General features: G+C 39.7%; 1 protein-coding gene across 1 annotated transcript in view; it reads right to left on the bottom strand.

The window, feature by feature from the left end:
* zswim6 (zinc finger, SWIM-type containing 6) overlaps positions 1–24,413 on the bottom strand; it is a 90,291-nt gene extending 65,878 nt beyond the window's left edge. The window contains exon 1 of the mRNA XM_065263489.2: positions 23,875–24,413. Within this exon, the coding sequence (XP_065119561.1) occupies positions 23,875–24,301 (427 nt within the window). The 5' untranslated portion in view covers positions 24,302–24,413. The remainder of the gene's footprint in view (positions 1–23,874) is intronic.
* Positions 24,414–24,619: the final 206 nt, after the last annotated feature.

Raw genomic sequence — 24,619 nt, 5'->3', positions numbered from 1 at the left:
TGTAGCCACGCAACAATAATTTCAGCATGCATTCACTGTATACAGCGAGGCGTGATGTTGTGATTTTTTGAACGGATTCTTAACCTAAAATGCACCGCAATGCAAGTGATGCAAACCAAATGCAGCGTTCTATTGAAAAGGAATGTATTTATTTCTGCCGTACCAAAATGCAATGAAGCAACTGAACGTCTGACTGGGGTGTCACTCTTCCTCACGCACAGCACGTGTGCACACACACAAACACAGGTGCACGTGCGCGCACACACACAGGTTGTTACCATAGCAAATAGGCTCACCCCAGAAATGATATATTATATGTTAAAAGCCTAATGGTAAATGCTGCAGGTGTAGAAATGTACATAAACCAGATATTTACTTTGATGTCAGGGCTAGATTACAGCATGAAACCTGTTGTGCATATTAAATTAAAGTGTTTAATTGTTGGCACTGGCACTTAAACACTAAATGGGTAAAAAATTTAAATAAATAGGCTTATTTCTTGGAGCCAAATACCTCTGGTTTTTTTTAGAAATAAAAGCCAAATGCTTGAACATTTTACAGCCAAGTCATTTTCGTTATGCATTATTTGTTTTGGTTGTTTAAAAACACACAAAAAATTATCCGATTACTCGATTAATCGATCGATTCAGTGCTAGATTAATCGATTACAAAAAGAATCGATAGCTGCAGCCCTAAAGAGATCCTTCTAAATATTACACAGTGCACCTTTAAACAACTACTAAAACCAGTGAATACCGAAGATTACACAAATACAATGTACGAGAACAGAAACGTGTGGAATTACTCAGCCTGAATCACATGCAAGTCGACAGATTAGTGTGTAAACTTGTAAAACGATCTGAGTGGCTGCATACGGTTATCGACTATAAAAAACCCGCTGGCATTCTGTTGGCACGTCTCTACCAGCTGAACAGCATTACTGACTAACAACTACCCTTTAACTGCCAGTAAATCCAGCCATGACACATACCACTCAACTATCAATGGACTACAGAGAGGAGACAATATCTGCAACGAACAGGCTGGAGATATTTCAGCGTTTAGTTTCACGGAGATAAGATCACAACTGTGATTATGGCATACTGAATTATTTTCAAACCACAAATATTTGATGACAACATCCTTGTTCCCGTAACACTACTTGTAAAGCATGGCTTGATTTAACAAATATGCTGTTTATGTAGCTGATGACCACAAATTAAACACCAACTTGAATTATAAAGAATGCAACATTTGCATGCTTCTTACAATCACAAACGCATTCCCAACAATATAAATGTTCTTGTTTTTTAATAGCTTTTATTATTATAAATCTACTAACATGACTGAAAGCAATCACTCAGTATGCACCAGAGAGACGATTTCAATTTCAATTCTACTGTCCCTGCTCGTATTCGTGGTACAATATCTGCGTTTTGTGTAACCAACACTTAGGCCTAATTGGAGAGAAAGTTACACTCGCACAAAATGTTTAATGTCATCATTCGCTTGGGTTTCTGAATAATAGATTATAGCATGTGCCCGTTAGCCTGCTGGCTTTTATGAACAGCTGAGCGAAATGGATTTCAACCTTTTATAAAGACGACTTGTTTACACTAGTGCTCACTAAAGCATGCATCATTATTACTATTTATTATTATGCAGGTTTTTCAAATTGCCTTACACAGACTGACATCTTTTAGCATTGCTGGTTAATAAAAAGAGCTGCACAGATTTCGACGCTATGAATGTATGGACAAAAATGCTCTGAATACGTTTATATACAAGGAAAAAAATGACATTTAGGTACTAGGGTTGCACAATATTTCAATATCGCAGATGCACATATATGGCAATATGCAAATTGCAATTGTTTGCAATAACTTATAAAATGCTTATATAAAAGACAAAAATTACAAGGGCTGCACAATATGCATAATATAAAAAAACATAATTGAAATATCGCAGACGCCAACATATGCCAATATGCATATCGCAATCGTTCGCAAAGACGTAGGGCTGTTACAATGATTAAATAATCGTCGATGATTTCAGATCACCGCAATGATTGCACATCTCTCTAAAAAACACAAGGGGGAACTGCAGGAATTTAATTTTTTCACAGCCACTACAGAGATGTGCGGTCCAATACTAATATGACCTTAGCAGGATTTGCTACTATTTAAGGCCTGTTCTTGTACAGTTTATTTTGATTGCATTTTTTTCAGACACTTTATTGTGTTTATTTCTTATAACGAATTTTCATTTTGAAAGATATATTCATTAAATAATTACTTTAAAATGTGTGTTATGTGTAATTTTCACTTATATGTAAACATATTTAAGAAGTTCAAATAGATTTTACAAACGTAACGGTATTGCAAATTGTTTATCGGTTCATTTAGCAAGTTATCGCATATCACATTTTACTTACTTCAATATCATGCAGCCCTACTAGGGACCAGAATATCGAAGACAAGGAGATTTGATTTTATGACTTGGGTTAGTAAGCAAACAGCTTTTATGTGTATTACTATTTACTGGCAGGTTAACCTTGCAAAAGATTTTATTTAAACAATCACAACAATGTGTGAAAAAATATTTCATAAACCAACAAAAAATATATGAGAATTAAATGTCAAAGCAATAAAACAGGCAATTAATCGCCACAATTTATTAGACAATCAGCCAAATATCATAACCGTGACAGCCCTACAAAGACGTATTCAATTTTAATACTCCCAAAGTTTGTGTATAGTCAAAGTTTTAGGAAAGAGACTGGCACACTAATGAGCGCTTGCATGCACTCTGACATGTGGAAAATGATCAACAATCAGAAACAATGTAATTTTCACTTATATGTAAACATATTTAAGAAGTTCAAATAGATTTTACAAACGTAACGGTATTGCAAATTGTTTATCGGTTCATTTAGCAAGTTATCGCATATCACATTTTACTTACTTCAATATCATGCAGCCCTACTAGGGACCAGAATATCGAAGACAAGGAGATTTGATTTTATGACTTGGGTTAGTAAGCAAACAGCTTTTGCAATCCCATATTCATCAGAAGCAAAGAATTAGTTCCCTTTAAATGCTGCTGACTCCGCATGTATGCGAGCTCTCAAAAGAATCTGTATTACGATACGAAACCTTCATCTCACCAACACTCCCTCAATCCCAAAAACCTCAAAAAAACAAGGCTGCTCTCAAAACAAAGTTCCACTAATTAGTTGCACATTGAAGGAGTCTGAGAGCAAATGCCCGGTCTGATATTGGTTTTAGCCTTATGAAAATTCCCCTTTGTCCTGTGCATTTCCAACAGCAACCCCTAGAGCAGTAAAAGCACTGGCCATTCATCAGAAAAGACAGCTGGCTGGTTCACAGTCATGCCGCTTGGACACGCAGATCAGGCGAAATCCAAACACGCATAGCGCTGTCAGCCTTTTCGGTTACCTCACCTTTAACTCCCAGAATTCCTGTGTGCATAGGGGAGCGGCACCACAATGGGGCCAGAAAGCGAACCGTTCTCCTACATAGCAACCCGCATTAGGTCTGTGTTTTCAGTTGAGACCTGTGATGGCTTAAATGGAGTGAAAGCTGTCGGATGCACGTGAGGGCGAGATGAGAAGAGGTGGAAGAAGATATGTCAGCAGAGCATGGGCTCTCAAAACCTCCAGTTAAAAGAAATGGTTTTGCTTTAGTATAGATTTTACATTATCCCTGTATAAACGCAGTCCCGCAAATTATTTTCGTGTCACTACCCACCCATGGAAAACCAATGCCATGATCATCGCAGCTAGCCTAAAAATTTGAGAAAGGGGCGAGAGGTACCAACAGAACCGTACCCCGCTCACGAGAACAGGACCGCACGGATGAAAGATCCGCAGATGTACCGCAGGGTTTATCAGCGTTACAACCGGTCATCTTACAGTTAAAAGGCAAATCTCATCGGACACAGTCATACGAAACCCGGGCACACACACTCGGCCGTGTCAACAAACAACCCGTTCGGCTCCAAGTTCTCACCAGGAGCAGGACAAAGCCTCCAAAGAACCCACGAGAACAGACACTCGACTGAATTTCAAAAGCCTCTTTTTGCTCTTCGTTTGTTTCTCAAGGACACAAGCTTGGAGAGCGAATTGACAAGCGGCGCTTGAGTTTTTGGATCAGCAGAGACGGAGGAGGACAACATTGAAAAGAAAAGAGAGAAATAGAGAGAGAGAGAGAGAGAGAGAGAGAGAGAGAGAAGGACAGTGATTGGGGTTACAGTGATGAAGGGGATTTCATTGAATATAAAAGCAAAACTATTTTCTCTTACTATCTGTAACATGAATACATCTTGTACGGTTGCATGTTGCACAAAGACACACTAATAAATACAAGATCTCCAATGAGCCTTTTTTTATGATGATGAAGGTCTGGGTTCGTTTACATGAAAACTGTGCTTTTGGGTCCTGAAAATGTCAGTGTACGAAACTACAAAAACGTGAATCTTTGATAACGGTGAGACATGTCAATATGTAGGCATTTGCGAGAATACCCAAAAAAACAAATGGTGGCCTACAGAACTGTCTGTATTGCTCAAGATACCGAGATCAACGGTATTCAACGCCTCATTGTCCGCCTAAACAAAACTTCTTGGTGCTTTTGCGGTCTTTTTGGGCATACACACCAAACGGGAGTTCAACGATTTGCGCGAGTAGATTACATACAAAGTCAATGCAAAGACGCCATCAGACGCATTCTCGCGCGAGGGGATGTGAATGACGCGAATTGGGTGACGCGATTGCCGCGAAAACACATGCTCTTCGCCTCAAACGTGCCTTCGCACAAGTTGAAAATATTCATCTCAAGCGAAAAATTAGCATGACACAAAGTTAAATCCTGCGAGTAATCTAGAGCGAGCAATGCGATGCTACGCATTAGCTGTGGTTGTAGCATTAATTGTTTGTATTTATCGCTCTGTAGAAGAATACGTATGCGTGCAGGAAGTAACAGCGCCATCTGCTGGCCTGGCACACTTAATATAGCATTTTAGTTTATTCCCCTGATCAGAGTAAATGCTGACCTTTTTGACAAATATGTACGTTCAATTTTTGATAAACTTTGCCTTGTAAATAGCTGATTTTATCATATGATTTTATGAAGTATCGCATCAGAAATGAGTGATGGAAACGGCAAATTTCAAATAAAAATCCCTTACAATTTTACACACGCTTGAGGTGGTTTTTGACTTATGCGAAAAAGAGTTAATGCAAAATAATGAGAGAAACGCATTTGCAGAATAAATTCTGACGTAGCGAACATTAAACCCATGTGATCGTGTAGCTCTAGCAGCTGTCGTTGCCTTTACAATATATGGGGCCTGACGTCATCACAATGCCCTTGCTGTTAGTGCCTGCATCAAAAACTCTGCATTTCTTTATCTGTCCACAGCATTCAATTTGGCAATTACAAGCTGCACTGCTAGTAAATTAACAACTTGCGAAATCATAACTAAATGCAGTGTCCATTTTCTAAGCATGCATTTTTTTATTTACTATTGGTTACCAATACCACCTTCATTTCCTCGAACAGCTTAATGGATACCTAATTCGCATTCATTTTCTTTTTTTGTACGAATTTTGAAACGCTTCACGTTTTGATGGAAACCCAGCTAATGTAGCCTTATTTTGCCACCCAGATATTACTGCTGTCACAGAGGTAACAGCGTGGGAATATCAGAAAAATAAACACATTTTAGTGATCAGGTAAGGGTGCATTGGTAATCAAATATTGGCTCTGCTAATAAAACTACACGCTGTATCACATTGCTTGAACATAGTTATAGTTTTAAACTAAAACTTCACCTGAAAATAGTAATAAAGATATATTTAAAAGAAATCCCTTTGGTCTGTATGGAGACCAGATACACTGAATACATATACAGATGGTTCACTTCCAGCCATCCCCGTGTTTGGAGGCTCACTAAAGGTTGCAGATGAAGGCGTGGTCACGACCCTCACGTTCCCCTGCTGAGGTACGGGGCGCAGCCTCCCACAGGCCTCTCGGGTTCTGGTTTTGTCAGCTGTTCTCAGAACCAGCTGCAAGGATAAGCTCAATAACCCAGCAGAGGCCTGAAGCACATCTGACATTTTGGTTTACTCTGACTCCAATTCCACCATGTTTTATTATTTCTAAGGTTTCTCCTTGTGCGAAACCAACCCGACCTCACTTAAGACATTTTTACATACGTTGTAGAAAATGTGAATATGGCTCTTCTATCCTAAACTGGCTACTATGTGCTGTTAGGTTTACCAAATAAAAACAGCCCAGATCTGTGCTATAGACATTGCGCAGGTCCCAAAATAAAAAAAAGAGCATAAACATAAAAAAAGGTATTATTAAATACAGGGCTGCATAGCGATTAATCGCAACTAATCGTAAAACATGTGATATTTTTTTCTACAAGCGATTAGTTGCGATGAATCGTTATGCAGTACTAAAGCAATATTAAAAAAATTTTACAAAACAGGCCAAAGGCCAAAGCCTGTATGATTAAATATACAAACACACAACTCCAAGTCCTCAACCAAAGCATTCACGGTGTTGATGTTTCACATTAACAAAGCAATTCACTTAACTGGTAAATCAATGGCAGGTGGGGGTGTGCTTGCCGTAAACAGCTCAACAAAAATGCTTACAATACTGATGGAGAAGAAGAAAAGCAAATCTTCCTGTGTGAACTATATTACATACAAAAGACGTCAAAAGGATACAGAGCAAGAGATGAGAGGCGTTGGATGATTATTAGCTTCGATTACCTCAGGTCTGAATACAGCACAGAAACAGCCTCGCTTTCCCAGCCCCCTTCTCATTGATATTTCCAGAAGAGCAGGGTCAACACTGCGGTACTCTAAGCTTTTCCAATGCAAAAAAGGCTTCTGCCCTCGACCCTGCTGATCACAGATCAGTGAAACAGGCACTTGTGCAACTCAACAATCGACCGGCAAAGCGTGAATATTCATTAGCCGGTCTGCGTGCATGAACTTTGCATCTTGCATCCATGATAGAGGAAGTGAAACATCAAAACTCAGTTTAAAACAGGAAGAGGTTGTGTGCGTGTGTCAGGAAAAGGCTTGCAACCTTCCTCTTGAAATCCTCTAAAACAGCATTTCCCAACCCGGTTCCTGGAGGCCTGAAACATGACACATCTAAAATGTTTCACTTATCTATGACACCCATTTGAAGAACACCAAGTACTGAATCGTCATAGAAAAAATTGGCAACGATGGTTGTTTATTAATCGACTTACTAATTTTGAATTTGGATACATAAATAGACAGACGGACACACAGATAAATAGACAGACATGTTAATAAATCTAGCTGTTAGTAGCGTCCAGCTGAAGATTAAACCTGTCAACAGCCTGTCACTTTAAATTATAATCAAACTGCCCCGCACCATTTGGGAGCTGCCCGTCCTACTGCACCTGCAGACACTGGGGGCAGCACACAAACAGAGCACTTTTAATAGGCGTCATCAGTACGACCCTCGACCTCTAAACTCTAACAGGTGCACAGACTGCAAAAATAGGCTGAAAAACAAACAAACAATCGGCTAATGTCACAGTCCGTCACCATGACAGGTTTGGGGGTGCTAAGGACTCCCTCAACCAGGCTGATTTTCAACAAGACTAAGTCACTAGTTGCATTAACATTAGTTATTAAATTGCCCAAATCAACATTTTGCTAATTGTACTTATGACCAATGGAAACATGTCATTTTCGCAAAAACTCCCATATATCGCAAAAACGTTTTTATGCTCGAATTAGGTATTTTTTCAGGCAATTCGGAAAATGTGTATTTCGCATTTTCAGGTCACCTGATGCCTGATAAGGGGCTTTCCTTGGTATAAATGTTTGGATAATACTCTTATGTCTCCTTCGGTTAAAAATAATACCTAGTTCGGTGGATGTGAAATTATTAAACCTACCAACATCAGTTGACGTTATATTGGAATGAGTTATCGCGAGAGGAAAAAATGCAATTAAGTCGCATATCATTGATTAATGGAAACGCCATTATTTTGCATTAGCCCTTTGTCGACATTTAGAAAATAACGCTAAAATTTTTCGCAAATCAACAATGGAAATGCAGCTAGTTATGCAAAGAGTTGCCATCACACAGCTCCACGTTTTGTTCGATAAACAGCATTCTTTGAAACGAATAATAGACGTTTTCACAGCAGTAAAAGTTGTTCACACCAAGAACAATAACTATAAAGTTAACTATATTAGCATCTCCACCAATGGATGACCATGTAATGTTTATTCTAGGCTCCTATATTGCAGTCGCTAGAAAATAATCACTCGATTCATTAGTGTTCAAGTTGTTGTTGCAAACGACACTTTTCTCTTCAATTTACAGTTATTGTTCTCAGTGTGAATGGGCCTTAAGATCTTCAAAAAGCACCACACAACAAAGCTTGTTCGGCTCATAGACAAAGCAAGAAGCTAATTAACAACATCTAAGCCTTTTGCATGGGTAGAAAAGATACCAGCGCTGCACATATGCTGCCACTTGGGCTGATCATACCGAGCCAGTTGTCATGTTTTTGTAGAGGTTAATAGCCAATGCCTGGGCTTGGATCGAGGCTTGGTGCATTCCTGTCTGAGGGGAAAGTGAAAGGTGGACTCGTTCCATTTGGAAAACCCTCCTCACATTGCGGGAATGAGACCAACATACAGCTGGAGTCATTGGGTAGGGTGGCATGGCGACAGGCCGTCATGCCAAGCCCTCATTGTGCCCGCTGGAACGCAGCTAAGGAGATCGTTATTGTGAATGCCAGGCTCGGGAATTGCTCATTTTTGAAGCTAACGAGCACGTAACATCAATCTGCGCTCCCTGCGTCGTCAACCGACAAGAAACAACAGAGACAAAGCCTGGCCTACGTCTACAGCACAAAGAGGGATTTCTAGTGCCAAGCTCTTCCTTCCACACCTCCCCCAGATAGCCAGCTACAAAGCCAAACAGCCATGTGCGTGTCAGACCTAATTTCCAGTTTGTGATCAGCGCTGGAGGCTCATGTGGCCACTTACCAGAAGAACGCTGGTGAAACCAAAAGCCAACACGAGATTATATCTCAAACCGGAGAAGCATATCTGCATCCAAAAATGTTGACCAAATACTGTCAGATGGGTTTCATGTTCAGACAGCCTTGTGTGTCATTCACAACAGAACACAAACAGATCCATTATTCTCAGTGTGCTACAGAAACAGCTGAAGCCTGCTGAGATCCCTCAGGGTTTCATACTAAACTATCTCTCGGCTTCTGACTTGTGACGTCATCCACGTCTACAAGGCAATAGATACTACACACGTACATTTTTGTGCATTTTTGCTGGGTTCACCTTATGTCCAAATTAGGGATGCAAAACGATTAATCGCGATTAATCTATAGCACAATAAAAGGTTTTGTTTACATCATATATGTGTGTGAACTGTGTATAATAACAACTTTGTATAGATAAATGCACACACAAGCATGTATGTATTTAAGAAATTTTTGTATATTTATGTATAACTTATATTGCTATAGATTAATCACGATTAATCGTTATGCATCCCTAGTCTGAATTATTCAAACAACTTTTGCCAACTAGCAAAAACAACAAATCATAAGGTTAATGTCATGGAAAATGTCTTGCTTACATGGCTTTAAAATAGTTATAATATAGGGCTAATAAAAGGTGTACTGATCAAACACTTCATCATCGTCAAATCTGTCAAAAATGGGTGAATAGTTAACAGTTCACCTTTATGCATATTTCTGTCTGATATGTCATCATTACTGTAATTATATCCACTGTGACCTATATTGTTCAACATAAAAAGAAAGTAAATGTTAATTACGGTCTTGATTATTTTGTTGTCATTAACAATAAAGCAATACATGAATCCTCTTTGGAGTCATGAATGTTGCTATAGTAACGAATGATTTCTTCATTAAGTTTAAGCTTTATTATTATTTCTGGATGTAAATAGCTCAGAGTACAGTAAAAGTCATCATTTCATAATTACAAAAATTCCAGAAAAGAAATTAAAATGTTTGAGAGACCAAAGGTCATTCTTAAATGAATTAAATAAAATAGTTGCCATTTATACTCGCATGCATCACTCTTTTAAATGCCTAAAACTATTAAGCAAATAAAAAAAGTGCTTTGTTTACATGCACGTGAGCGAATCGGCAGTATTTCCTTCACAGACGTGAGGCAGTGACACAACGTCCATTTAATGCTTTAACCTTGTCAGAGGCAAGCATGCCAAAATTTTGGTAATGCAAATGCCTGCCAGCAGCCAAATGTGTGTGTGTGTGTGTGTGTGTGTGTGTGTGTGTGTGTGTGTGTGTGTGTGTGTGTGTGTGTGTGTGTGTGTGTGTGTGTGTGTGTGTTTGTAGACAGTCAGAGCGGCACAGCTGTGCTCAGCTGAAAAACTTTTTTAAAGCGTGTCAAAGTCACACTCGACTCACTGTAAAGGACCGACGCGCCAGCGCTGCCGTCTGTCACACGACCGCAGACCAATTTTCCTTACTATTAAAAATCTGACTTCTGTTCCTGAAAGAAAAGCTTAGAGAAGATTTTTCTCCGTGCTGTGCGTTCAATGCTTTTATCCTGTTGCCATCCAGAAAAACTCGTTTAGAAGACGTGAGGCACTGCAAACCACGTTTAAACAGTTCAACTGACTCACCAGCTGCTTCTATAGAGGTACTGTGAGCGGAGTCAAAAGACAACAAATGACTTGTCCTCTTATCTTATGGTGCGACAAGAACAATGTTCACTTAGTCAACTTAAAGCACCTTTCATCAGAAACAAAAGGCAAACCATTCTGGTTAGACAAGACGCAACAAACTAAACAAGAGGCAGCAACGTCTTTTGCACAACACCATCATGGCGGTGTTTCAAATTGCACAAAACTGAAACAAATATATACAATAAATGATAATACACTCACCTAAAGGATTATTAGGAACACCTGTTCAATTTCTCAATGCAATGGTGTAATGATGTGGGGGGGTGTTTTCTTGGCACACTTTAGGCCCCTTAGTGCCAATTGGGCATCATTTAAATGCCACGGCCTACCTGAGCATTGTTTCTGACCATGTCCATCGCTTTATGACCACCATGTACCCATCCTCTGATGGCTACTTCCAGCAGGATGCACCATCATTTGCACAATCATTTCAAATTGGTTTCTTGAACATGACAATGAGTTCACTGTACTAAAACACCCCCCATAGTCACCAGATCTCAACCCAGTGGAGCATCTTTGGGATGTGGTGGAACGGGAGCTTCGTGCCCTGGATGTGCATCCCACAAATCTCCATCAACTGCAAGATGCTATCCTATCAATATGGGCCAACATTTTTAAAGAATGCTTTCAGCACCTTGTTGAATCAATGCCATGTAGAATTAAGGCAGTTCTGGAGGCGAAAGGGGGTCAAACACAGTATTAGCATGGTGTTCCTAATAATCCTTTAGGTGAGTGTATAGTTACATTATTAATGAATATGACAAACCCAAGACATGCCGAAACCTAACCTGTACATGTCAGAATGCATTCCTTTTTTATGCTTTGCGGCAGACATGCAAAAACACTTGTTTATAATCATATCTGATGACCATGAATAATGGAGGGATAAAAATAATATTAATCAGAGGCAAGGATATAAAGCAATATATCTTCCACAGCAAATCACACCCTTCCACCTTCTTTTTCTTTAAAAATTATTTACAAACTGCTAACCCTATGGTACGGAACAGGCGATTTGTTTCACCACCCCATGTGTTGGATTCCCACCTTCTGCTCGGGATACGGGCATTTTCTCATACCCTGCGGATAGAATTATGATCATTATTACAGTTCACAACGAGCCTCTTTCCCACCGTTCCAAGCCATTGTCAATATCCACACTAAATTAATAGCTGCCGCCCATTCTCGTAGTGCTAAATGTGTCATTTATGGCATATTCTGCCTTCGAATAGCGTTCCGCAGATGAAGACGGAGCCGTCCATTCATCTTGCTTATGCTACCATAAATCTTGATCGGTTTTGGGCTTTGCCAGCGAATTGACACACACTCCTGCCTCCTGAGCTCGCTCGCTTCCAGTAAATAAAAATGATAAAGGCCTGTCAATAGTTTGCATACTCCAGCTCGGCAAACAAATCATGCCGCCACAGTGCACCATTGGCTCAATTTCACCGCCTGGCAGCCTCATTTCAAAATCTGATGAGAAAATGTACCACCGCACATACAAGCACACAGGAAAAATAAAACAAGCGTTCGTGCTATAGACTAGAATGTAAAATCGACATAACATCACAGATATACTTAATCATTGTATTTATAATCATTTATTTAATCCCTTTTAAAGGGATAGTTAACCGAAAAAATTAAATTCCCTCATTTTACACTCACTGTCAAGTGGAGCATAAATTTGTATAAAACTATATTAAAAAATTTTGTTAGCTGAATACAAATGAAGACATTTCGAAAAACAGATCTGGGGCACCATTCACTTCCATATTACCATAATTATAATGCAAGCATTAAGAATCAGAAAAAGATACTGAGCCCTAGACCACAATCATCACAATTTCACAATAGTAATTACAGTTATGTCCCAAGTAACATTATAAAAACTCAGTTGAGAGATCGGAACAGAAGCAGGCGGTTGCCAAAAGGAGGAGGGTTTGATGACATCACCTATAAAAAAGCTGAGTTTTTCTTTTTAAAAAAACTTTCACGTATGAATCATTCACAAAAAAAAACAGAGCCGTGTATAAAGAATGCAAGCAGGGCGAGATTATATTGCAAGTTGACTGAATAGGGATTGGGTTGGGAAATTCATGCCGTCACGCGCTTCTACTCCCAACGTACCGCCTGCAGCTTTTGCCAAGCACTTACAGCAAAGAGGCCACGCTCATCTCAGCCCTGTGTTGCGCTATTCCCCTTTAACCTGTTCCACTTCAGGAACTTCTGGTTCTCGCTGGCTTCTGATGGGTGAGACGTTGGCCCACGAGGGCCTGTGCGAGCATGTGCGGCCCCTGAAGGTGCCTGCGTTGGTTTTGTTTACCTAAAAATGCTCGAGCAGGGCCGGCCCTGGGAAGGTTAAACTCTCTGTTCTTCATAGCTCATTAGAGCCGTTCACAGACGGAAGGCAGGGGCGGAGGAAGAGGGCTGCTGTGTGTGTAAGTCTATCCAGCACATGGGTCCCAGAAGGGGGAGCTGAAGCAGGAAGTGGTGGATAAGTGGTGACCTGGGTTCGCTTTTGAAACCGATCGCCAGGAACACAGCTGCTAGCTCTGCTGCATGGTCAGGTTAACCACGCTCTCAGACAAAGAGAAAAAAAAACAAGAGAACAGGGAAATAACAGCACCTCCCCTCCACCCCTGCAATAGAACCAGAGCATCCTCCGTAGCATATTTACATCAGCTGTATTTAAAGGGCTAATTCGCCAAAAATAAGCTGCATATATAAAAAGTAATGTTATTATTTACTAGGGGTGTAACAATACATGGATATGGATTGATGCATCGATTACATTTCTAACGATTCGATGCATCGATGCCACACATTATTTTGACATTCTCCACATCCTCATTCCTTAACGTAACGTTCAGGAACACACTTCAGCGCGCATTTTCGTTTATTTTCATGTGCTAGTGTCAGCAAGTGAATGCAATGCAGCAACAAAGTGGTTTTAGCAGCGAAAACACAGCGAAAGAGATATATATATATATTCTATAAATATAAATATATTACTTACATTCGTGATTTATTAAAAATGTAACTGCTTTACTAGACACGTAAAATTAAAGTAGCAATACATTAATCGGTTCGAATTTAATCATAATTGCATCAAAAAAACATTTGATGTATCGCCAAATAACGTATTGCTGGCAGAGATAACCGATACTGTATTGTATCGCAATTAACGGTCAGATTTACACCCCAGGTTTTCACTCTCACGTTGAGAAAGAGACTGAAAATCATTAAGAAACAAAGGGAACCTTTAGACAAGATATGCCTTGTCAGTGACACCTATACATTTGTTTATCCATTTTAGAGCCTGGGTGGAGAGAGGTTTAACAACTTAAATGTTGGTGTGTTTCTCACACAAATCTGTTGTAATAGTTACAGGGGCTATTCATGGTGCGGTAACAATTTACGGTTAAAACGTAAAGATTAGTTAATACATTAGCTCACATGAATTATTGATGAACAATACTTCTACAACATTTATTCAGCTTAGTTCATGTTAATGTCAGCATTTACTAATACATTTTTAAAAATCAAAAGCTGTAAATGGGGCAGTTTCCCAGACAGGGCTTATCCTAGCTCCAGACTAAAATGCATGAGCGGTCTCAATTTAAAACAGCCTGCACTGACAATTTTATTGTATATCAGTGCCATTGTTTTGTGTCAAGATGCACACCAGTAATGTTTTTTAATAGGTATGTTTGTAGAAACTACTTAAATTTAGGGCTGAATAACGATTAATCGCAACTAATCGTTTGCATAATAAAAGTTTTTGATTACAGTATATACGTGTGTTTACTGTGTATAATAATGATGTATATATAAATACACACATGGACGTATATATATTTAAGAAATATTTACGTGTGTAAATGTTATTTACATTTTGTATACTTTATATATTAAAAAACACATGTATGTGTGTATTTATATATACACAAATAATAATTATACACAGTACACCCACATAAATTACATAAAAAATATAAAAAACACATAAAAAACGTTTATTCTGCAAACGATTAGTTCTGATTCATCGTTATGCAGCCCTACTTAATGTCCTAATATAACCAAGGCCTAGTCCTGGATTAATCTTAGGGGTACACCGATATATCGGCCGATAATGCCTGCTATGCTTCTCAATTAATTACGGTGAAATGTCGCTACATTCAAAAGCCAAAGTCGCATAATGTGTAATTTGTATTTATTGCTGTAAATATGAAGCTTTTAAGATACAATACTCAAACATTAACTGAAATGCATGGTTTTACTGACACTACGCTTTATTACTTTGCGCAAAAATACCAGAACTTAGCTTGCAAAAACATACATTTTGTTCAGGCACAGAGACACCTGATGATTCTTGTATCATTATTTGTTTCATTGTATCTTTATTAGAAAGTAAAAACAGATAATAATATTAAAATCACATGAGCGACAACCAGGTCAATGCATGATACGGCATGAAAATTGCGACTCTTGCTGGGTTCCTATTTCTGTGCCGATATTTTTCATGTCATTACCAAAATTTCAGAAACAGCTTATTCATTTTGCAGCTAAACTTCTGACAAGATAACCATCTTAGTTTAAATACATTATAAAATGCCACATCACTGTTAGGTGACTTAAAGGTCCATCTTAGCCATGATAGTTGAAGGGGTTTGCATTTTACAATGCAAACGGCCTTTGAAGAACTCGAAGCACACCAGAAGCAGGGCAAGCGTATGTAAAGCCTCTTTGTCCTCTTCAAAGAGACACAAAGACATTAGCGAACTACACCGCACCAATCAACCAACGAGAGCCAATCTAAAGCTCTTTATGAGCAATAGTTAGCTATTAATGTGAACTTAAAGGTCTCATTCATCACCGCACGCTTTCCAGGTCTCAGCTGCGGCCTAGATAATGAAGACTGATAGGGCCCTCGCCATCCGCGAACAACGAGTCCGTGGTACGGTAAGGATACGGGATAAATACCCCACTCCCAAAACCTCATAACATATGGAGCAGGAGAGGTTATGACGGAGTTCCTGGAATATGACGGAGTTCCTGGAATCCGACGGTCTGTTTTATGGCCCGTTCCCCTGCGGGACTCTCGCGGTTTGTGCGTCAGCGCGCTTCGGGGTACCCGTCCAAAACCCAAACCACGGTAGTGTCTCACTGCAGCCTGGATTAGAGAAAGGACAGGCAATCTGGCTTTTGAGGTAATTCCCTGCGTTCGAGTCCAATACCACGAGCCCAGGAATACTGGGCCTCAACGTTCCAGCCTTTTTATAGGGCCTGGTGCCGTATGGACGTGCGGTGAGCCCTGATGTCTGCCGCGAAAGCAGGCCAGGAGAACGGGGAGGGCGTGAAGCCGTGTAATGGAAAACAAACAGATCAGAGAGCCCTCGGTCGAGGTAAGGCAAGCCAGCCTATCCCTTCCCCCACGATACGACTCCTCGCCCCCCTCTTCCTCACCCTCAGTGAAGGTTAATGGTGCTGGAGGGACACGGCGGAATACAGATCAGCATTAGATGGATGAAGAGGTGGTAGAAAACTCTCCCGCAGGTCTGGAGTCTAGAGATTATCTAAATATTAACTAACAAAAAACCCATACGGCTGCAGCCCTAAAAGCAATTAAAGACGCTCCGTCTCGATTTCTCCCATCAAACATCTCCCTATGAAACAAACCAGAGAATGAGCTAATAATATTTAGACTTCCCATGCCCCCTCGTTCAAGTGCATGTTGAAGGTTAGAGAAGGAAATTTCTTAAAGGGGAAGCGTGGTCTGTATATGGCTATGCTATAATAGGATCCAACATACTACCATACTATGCACTTTTTTTATGCATTTCTTATACTTACTACTTGGAGTACCCTATAAATTTACAATAGAATGAAGAGGCTACATATTTACTATAAACATCTTGGCCATGACAAGCAAATAAATACCACAGTCCAAATTACTTTTCAATTCCTGGTTGTAAAGTCAACATGAAATGTGATTTTTTTCAAATCCCTTTTTGCTTTTTCAATCGCACAAATTTCCTAGTGAAACAGGATATTCAACGAGAATACATAGGGTGGGACTTTACATTTTATCTATTAAAAATGGACTTAATTATGAAACAGAGTTGCGCATCATAATCCAGTCAGGTGTTTCTGGAAAAAATAAGAAAGATTTGAATTTGACGTCAAACCTTTCGTCCATTTCGAATATCATACACCAATTGATTATGTATGATAAAATAAAACATGAATAAAGTTGATTCATGTTGACTGACCTTACAAAACTAACCAATCTGAAAAAAACTACAAAATTAGCAAAATCACAACATTGTAAAACTGCTGACCGCAATTGGTGCTTGAACCCTCTTCTTTACGGTCACCTTGATAAAAATTTATTCTGTAAAACAACATTGAATTTCTATTTGCATTTAAAGTAATGCTAATAAACAGTCAATGCATGCATGAAAAAACACGGCAACAGTTTCTGGCATCGCTTATTGCCATGCATTTGAATGATCAACCATTATCTTCGTTAGGATGTATTGATTCAGACAATTGTGTGCGAGAGCAAATGAGGCCGAGTGACTCCCATCGGTCAGATTTAACCAGGACAAGCTTCTTTAAAAAGATATCAAGCAGAAAAGCAAATAATAACTTTATAGACAAAGGGCTTACGAGTTGCAAGACTGCCCCAAAAATCATAGAGCGCAATAATCATTACCAATAATTTCAAGTGAGATATTCACGGGGAAGTCAAGCATAACAAATTATATACGACAACGCCATATGCACACATCAGCTTCATTACAGCGAGTCGCATGTGCATCTTTAACATAAGAACAAAAGACACTGTATGTGTCCAAGAAACAAAGCAACTCAAAGCAAATGTTCGCGCAACACATGCAAAGATTACTTGCTCCATCGGGCCGGAGCTGCACATCTCTACATCTTACATTCATGCAGAATGCGCATGTGCTGCATGCACTGCACCAGTCAATTCGAAAATGCACATTATTAACTCCAGCACGATAACACGTTAACACACATTGCGGAAATAAAGCACATGAGTCATTTTTTGAAAACACTATTTAGTTTCACTCCTAAAAGTGCGCATATGAGTTTCATAGCTTTAATGTTATTGTTATAATACTATAGATATAAACTAGCTTTAATAGCAAATTAAATGGTTAGTCAAATTTATTATTTTTCCTGACACACACAAAGTGAGATTTTTATTTAAAGAGGGCCTAAAATCCACACAACGAAACTCCACCCAGAGAGAAACGCCACCCTTCCAGGGCGCTGGTCTCTGCTCAAGTATTTAGACGTTGGGAAGTGAACCACATTTCAGTCCATCACAGGTTTGGTCTGCTCTCCACACGCCACGCTGTCTCGCACACAAAGTGTGGCTGCTCAGAAATATCTGACTTTAGGCTACAAAATAATAAGTGGATAAATGAGGAAGGCTGCTATTAAATAATGATGTAAGGGCTGTCTGTCGTGGCACCATGATCCTGTAGAGAAGAACCAATCAGAAGTCAAACTCCTTCATCCGCTCCGGTTACTTCACCGCGATGTTGCTCTCAAACTCGAGTGTGTACGGATATTAGCATACTGAGGAACTCAACAATCCTCCAGAACAAGGTCAAACGTTTGACGCTGCAGAAAAATGACTGCTGACTTCCTACTGTATGCTGCAGATAATTGACCTCTCAGACTTTGTGTAGGAGTGTGTGACTGTACAAGTGGTAAAAAACAAAATGAAGCAAGGCTGGGTTGATGAAATACAAATTTATTGCTGTCTCAAGGCATTCTTCACTAGCGGTCGACCGATATGTTTTTTTAATGGCCGATGCCGATATTAAGAAAGCTGTGTGGCAAATTGGCCAATATAACACAAACGTTATTACAGTAAATAGGCGACAAAGAGAAAATTGGTGAAACTAAATAAACATTTTTTATGCATAACATTTATAAATATAACCTTTTAAAGAACTTAAACCATATTTATAAGACATAATTAATGTGGATCTGACATCTCACGGTACTGTTTGAATAAGTGTGTTGAACTAGTGTGGTGTTGTGTGATGTAATGTTAAAGGGACACTCCACTTTTGTTGAAAATATGCTCATTTTCCAGCTCCCCTCGAGTTTAACATTTGATTTTTAACATTTTGGAATCCATTCAGCTGATCTCTGGGTCTGGCGGTACTACTTTTAGCATAGCTTAGCATAATCCATTGAATCTGATTAGACCATTAGCATCGCGCTCAAAAATGACCAAAAACTTTCGATATTTTTCCCATTTAAAACTTGACTCCTCTGAAGTTACATTAGGCACAATTATATACGCAGTGCCCGAAAATAATCCCCTTCTATTGAAAGTTACCAAGGGGACTATTTTCAGGCACTGTCTTATATCACTGAGCCTGCTACAGCCATGTTACGGCAGCAAAGTCCTTGATTATTACGCCAGAATGAGAGTATAGTTCCTAACCATATCTGCCTAGAAAATTGCACCTTTAAATTTTCCGTCAGTTTTATTACACAATGTAACTACAGAAGAGTCGAGTTTTAAATAGGAAAAATATTGAAACTCTTTGGATATTTTTAAGCACGATGCTAATGGTCTAATCAGATTCAATGGATTATGCTAAGCTATGCTAAAAGTGGTAGTGCCAGACCCAGAGATCGGCTGAATGGATTCCAAAATGGTAAAAAATTTATTTTAAATTTAACTCTAGTGGAGCTGGAAAATGAGCATATTTTCAAAATAATATGAAAAGTTGTATAACTTCATAGAAGAATGATGTTATTTATTAGCAGAACCCAAACACCATCACAAAAATACAGAAGCAAACTTGGATTTGATCCTAAATGGTCTCTTTCTTTCTTTTTTACTTTCTTTTCTTTTAAATGCCATACAAGCTTCTAAGGCTATATTCATTGCAAGAATAAAGTGTAATTAAATAAAGAAAATGTGACAATTTAGTTTGTAAGGTTTTTGTGTCCTCATAATGAAGAATAGTGAACATCTTAGTAAACATTATTTATTGTGCTTGTTGACAACAAACTAGTGGCACAAATCAATGTTACTCAACTAATCCTCTTCTCATTATCAAACTAATAAAAAAAACCTCCAGTAACACTTTACAAAAAGGTTGTATTTGTAAACAATTAATAAATGCATTAGCTAACATGAACTATCAATGAACAATACTTTTACAGCATCTTATTTCCTGTTCATTTCAGCATTTTGTAAACCAAACATTGTAGGTGTTAAGATTAGTTAATGCACCATGAACTAACATGAATAACTATATTGACATTAACAAACAATAAATCCTGAAAGACATTGTTGTTCATTGTTTGTTCATGTTAGTTAATGCATTTACAAATGGTTAACTAATACAACCTTATTGTAATGTGTTACCAAACTTCCTAATAAAGAGAAATACAATACTGCCCAACAACAAAACATCATTAAAAGCACATATGAACCTCTTTATTCCCAGAATCGTTCATTTAGATAATAGAATGAAATGTGTAAAAGTTAACCATCAAAACAAAGATTAGCATTCAGAATTTCAATTTCCTTAAACCGAGTCCATTTTGGCACAGCACAACAGTTTGGCTAAATACAAAAAAGTACCATTTAGGCCAGACGAATGGAGATTTCACATCATCAAATTGCGAAAATTCAACAGAATGAAACTCTGAAGGTAACTAAACAACCCTATATATGAAGTATTTGACATACTACAGCAAAGGCTGAGTTTGGCAAATCTTATGCCCTCCACCTCAAAGCACATCAAAGAGTATTGTGGGTGGAGCTTTAACTTTCAAAGCATGGTGCTAATCTGTGAGCTTACTGTCAATCTGACTTCAAAACAGCTCAGAAATAAAGCATAAACAGCCAATAATAGGAAAACTAAACTGAAACAACAAAATATAAAGCCTCATTTTATATATTATACATGCATAAGCAACATACACAAGACAGCACTAAACAGCATTTCTGATGATAAATGATAAAAGTTATCATTGATTTGGGTAACAAAATGAACCACAATCACGTATAAAGGAAAACTTTTGTGTGTGTACTGTACAAAAGGTTAATATCATCATACAAACATTTTGTATCTCCCCAAAAACAGCATGATTAACTACCACAGACATCACGTGATCAATTTTACCTTACGGTCATACAGATTTAATCCCATCAAACAGAGCCCATCTCACTAACGCTGCCTCCCAGTCGGCCCCAAAAGCAACAACCCCATGCAAGATTTAAGTTGTACATCTTAAATTTTGCACTTGTGTGTATGAATGACAGAAATGTGCAAGAGAGCCCAGGCCGGCTCGACATCCACAAACACACATTAGGTCCAAGTCGTGTGCACCGAGCTTCGCGACGCGTGTCTGCTTTCAAACACACCCTTTGTGGGTTAATAAGATTGATGGAAATTTGTGTCTCCACTGATGTGAGATCAATAAATAAATCAGTTTATTCTGTTCCGTTATATCATTACGCCGTTTTGCCACTGACTTTCATATCTGATCAATAAACCTCTCTGGGGTTCACATGGTTTTGCCATTAAGATTCTACAATTCTAGAATTTCAAAAACCTTAAGTATTTCCGAGAACACGCCACAAAGCTTCCTGACTTGTACTATAATAATAATGGAAAATTACATCACTCAGCTGCTTTGAGATTTAACCATCAAGCGATTACACCAACAGAAAGTAGTGACATCACAATAGGCAATGGCATGCTACTTTCTTTCTCCATGTAACAATTTGTAACAAAACACCCACATCAAAGATACGCTATTAGCATGATTGTCACACGATCCCGTGTTATTTGTTTTTAATTCCAATTGATCTTTAACAGCTGAACATATTGGCAAACGCCACACAACCAAAGGCAGATTCTAAACTAATCGGATCAACGTTACATGAATGATAGCTTAATAAAGTATTAACAGATGGAAACGCATGATTTGATAATAACACAGCTAAAAGACGAGAAGGGGGGGCTGAACTTGAACCTAATGACCTTTCAGCCAAAAGTGCCGCGTCTCGGTTTGATCAATAAAATGACAACCTTCAGCAACAAGGGCTTGACATAAACACTGACTGATATCAAATGGACACATGATAAGGATATAGATTTATTTAAAAAAAAAAATATTCACCATTCTGACTATATTGTCATGAATGATGCATGCTTGTAAATCCAACTGCCTTTCTGGTTGCATATCAGCCGTTCACAAGACAAGGTATGTAAATACGGAGTATCATAACCAACAGCCTGAGAAATGGCATAGCCATATTTACTGACAAATATATCGCTTTATTGCCTCCCTTCCCCCTGTGTATGACAGAAACGAAAACAAATTCCCGTCCCGTCGTTCATCACGCCGAGCCCTACCTATCAGGGGCTACACCGGGTCTGCATGAAGCGACCCCCCGGCCCTGCCTGCGTGGCAAGATTGCATCTTTTATTTATCACTTTGTGGCTTTGCTTTCGCCGAGCATTCCATACCGGGATGCAATCAGCCAGCAAACCCTCCCCGTGCGAGTAAGCTTGTCATTTCCCATCGCCTGAGCCCGGAATGAGGTTCAGACAAAGGGAAAAGCGAATCAAAAGCAGAGAGCTCCACGTAGCCTGTTGGAAAACGGGGCAAGAGCCCTTGATCTTCCAAGACAGCCTGCCCATTTAGAGACTTCAGGAAGAGACACAGGCATGTGCATGTGTGCGCTAGTAGAAGCAGTAACCCATTTTGGCTGAAGGGTGAGGGCACAAAGCCCAGCTGAGGCACCCTTCTTCAAACAAACTATGGACTCTATCAGGAAAAGGAGGAGAAGGAGGGGGAACGGTCATGCAGAAAATGATGTTTGTTGATTGCATTACAACTCTAAATGACAAAAGGCAGTAATGCGATTAATATCTTGAATTGTTTCCAAAGGGTGGAGAGCCACGAAATCAAAAGGCAAATTGCGGAGACTTTCAAAACAAAGGTGGATAAAGTTGCAAGACAACAAACCACGCTACTCACGAATTGAGATGTAATTAAGATACAGTGCGAGGTGCGTGCTGACGTCACGAGGCTCATTCAATCAGCTGGAAACGTATGCATATTGTTAAGGGTCATTTAAAAAGAAATTGAGGCACTGCGCCTTTAAATCGCCATTCATGCCACCCCATCCCAAATCTTTTCCATTTAACGCGCAGTGAAAGAAAATAAAAAGCAGCTTTTGTTTCCCTTCCTCTTTAGAGGTTGACAGAAAGCTGAAAAGACACAAACGAACATGAAAATGGGAACAAAGTGCCAATTTCAATAGAGATGCCTGACGGCTATTTGATATGCGCAGCCACTAAATACAAAACCAATAGTGTGCTAACGTCTAAAACAGTCACAAAAGCCTAAAACGAGACGATATTTCGTTATATTTAGTTGACACGATATCTACATCAAGCAGTTGATCGTCTTACTACTACGCCAATGCACCCCCACACGCTTTCACTTCAGAAAAATAAACAAGACGAGACGAGCCTCGTCGGATTTACCATTTCAGTCGTTTTTCTGAGGAAAAACACGACTGGTGGGGCACGATAGCGATTTGAATCGATCTAGAAAGCAATGTTGAGGTGACAGAATAACTATAAAGTCGATTAAAACGTTGTTTAGACGTTAAATGCCTCGCGCGACACCGAGCTTCACTTCCGTGCTGTTTATCTCGAGCACAAATATGCAGCGATACAAAAGCGTTGTTTTAACGTCGTCTGAACGTTTTCCACAAGCTTAAATATCTATCGATAATCCAGATCGGTCGGTATGCGAGTGAGAAATGAAACTGCATCCCAGGCACTGAACCCTGTCGGGAGATTTAAACCCTTTGTCGTTGTATTCCTCCCTTTGTTCGCCGTAAATTCAATAGTCCCCCTTTCATTCGACTCCTGTGCCTGTTTCTAAACCATATCCCAACGTTTGTGATCGTATTTTGACGGCTGTATCTGGAAAAAACACATTTATATATTTTCCACAGTGTCGGGTTCAGTCCACGCTCACTCACCGACTTGTAATACGTTGTCCACGCAGCCGCTCTCCAACAACGCGATGCCCCGTCGGAAAGGTAACCGCGTCTCGTCGCCGCTTTCCCCGCTAGACGCGCTCTCCTCGCCGCCTGTGTTGAACGAGGAATACATGCAGATCTCCCGTTCGCTCCTCGGGAAAGACCAGTACACGATCCGCCGCTGAACGGGCTCCGGGATGCGCTCGAAACGCTCCTCCACCCGCTGAAACGGCCACTTCTCCGCTACTTTCCTCGCCGCAATGTCCAAGAGCGATTCGGGGCTCTGGGTTTTGCTGGATCCCCCTTGACCAGAACCCGAACCGCCGCATACTGTTCCACCGGATCGTTGCCCCTGTCTACACGTCGTACTATACCCGGGTCGGCAGCAGAGCCGTTTAGCTGGGGGCTGCTGAACGCGCTCCGCCATGATCGCACTGCTTTAACGGCAAGGGCGGAAGTCGCCGTAGTATATAAACGGGATAAGGAAGGGAAAAGGTTGCGACGAGCATCGATTGTTCGCCGTGTAAGGACAGCCCGGCCTTATTTGGTCAAAGAGGCGGAGCTCCCGAGTGTTGTCAAGTCTTTTGATCTCGTCTTTTGTGCAGACAAATTAAGAAAGGGGCGTGGCCTGCGTGTCTGTAGCCGTGCTAAAAAAGGAAATGAAGGCGGAAATCTCTCGCGTCGGCGAATCCTTTCTGGAGTCATGATGAGTGTCAAAAGTTCACGACGTGAGCTGGAAAACTCT

Source organism: Paramisgurnus dabryanus, chromosome 10 (genome assembly GCF_030506205.2).
Source record: "Paramisgurnus dabryanus chromosome 10, PD_genome_1.1, whole genome shotgun sequence".
NCBI classification, from domain to species: Eukaryota; Metazoa; Chordata; class Actinopteri; order Cypriniformes; family Cobitidae; genus Paramisgurnus; species Paramisgurnus dabryanus.
The sequence above is the reverse complement of the archived record's forward strand: the minus strand, read 5'-3'. Positions and strand labels throughout refer to the sequence as shown.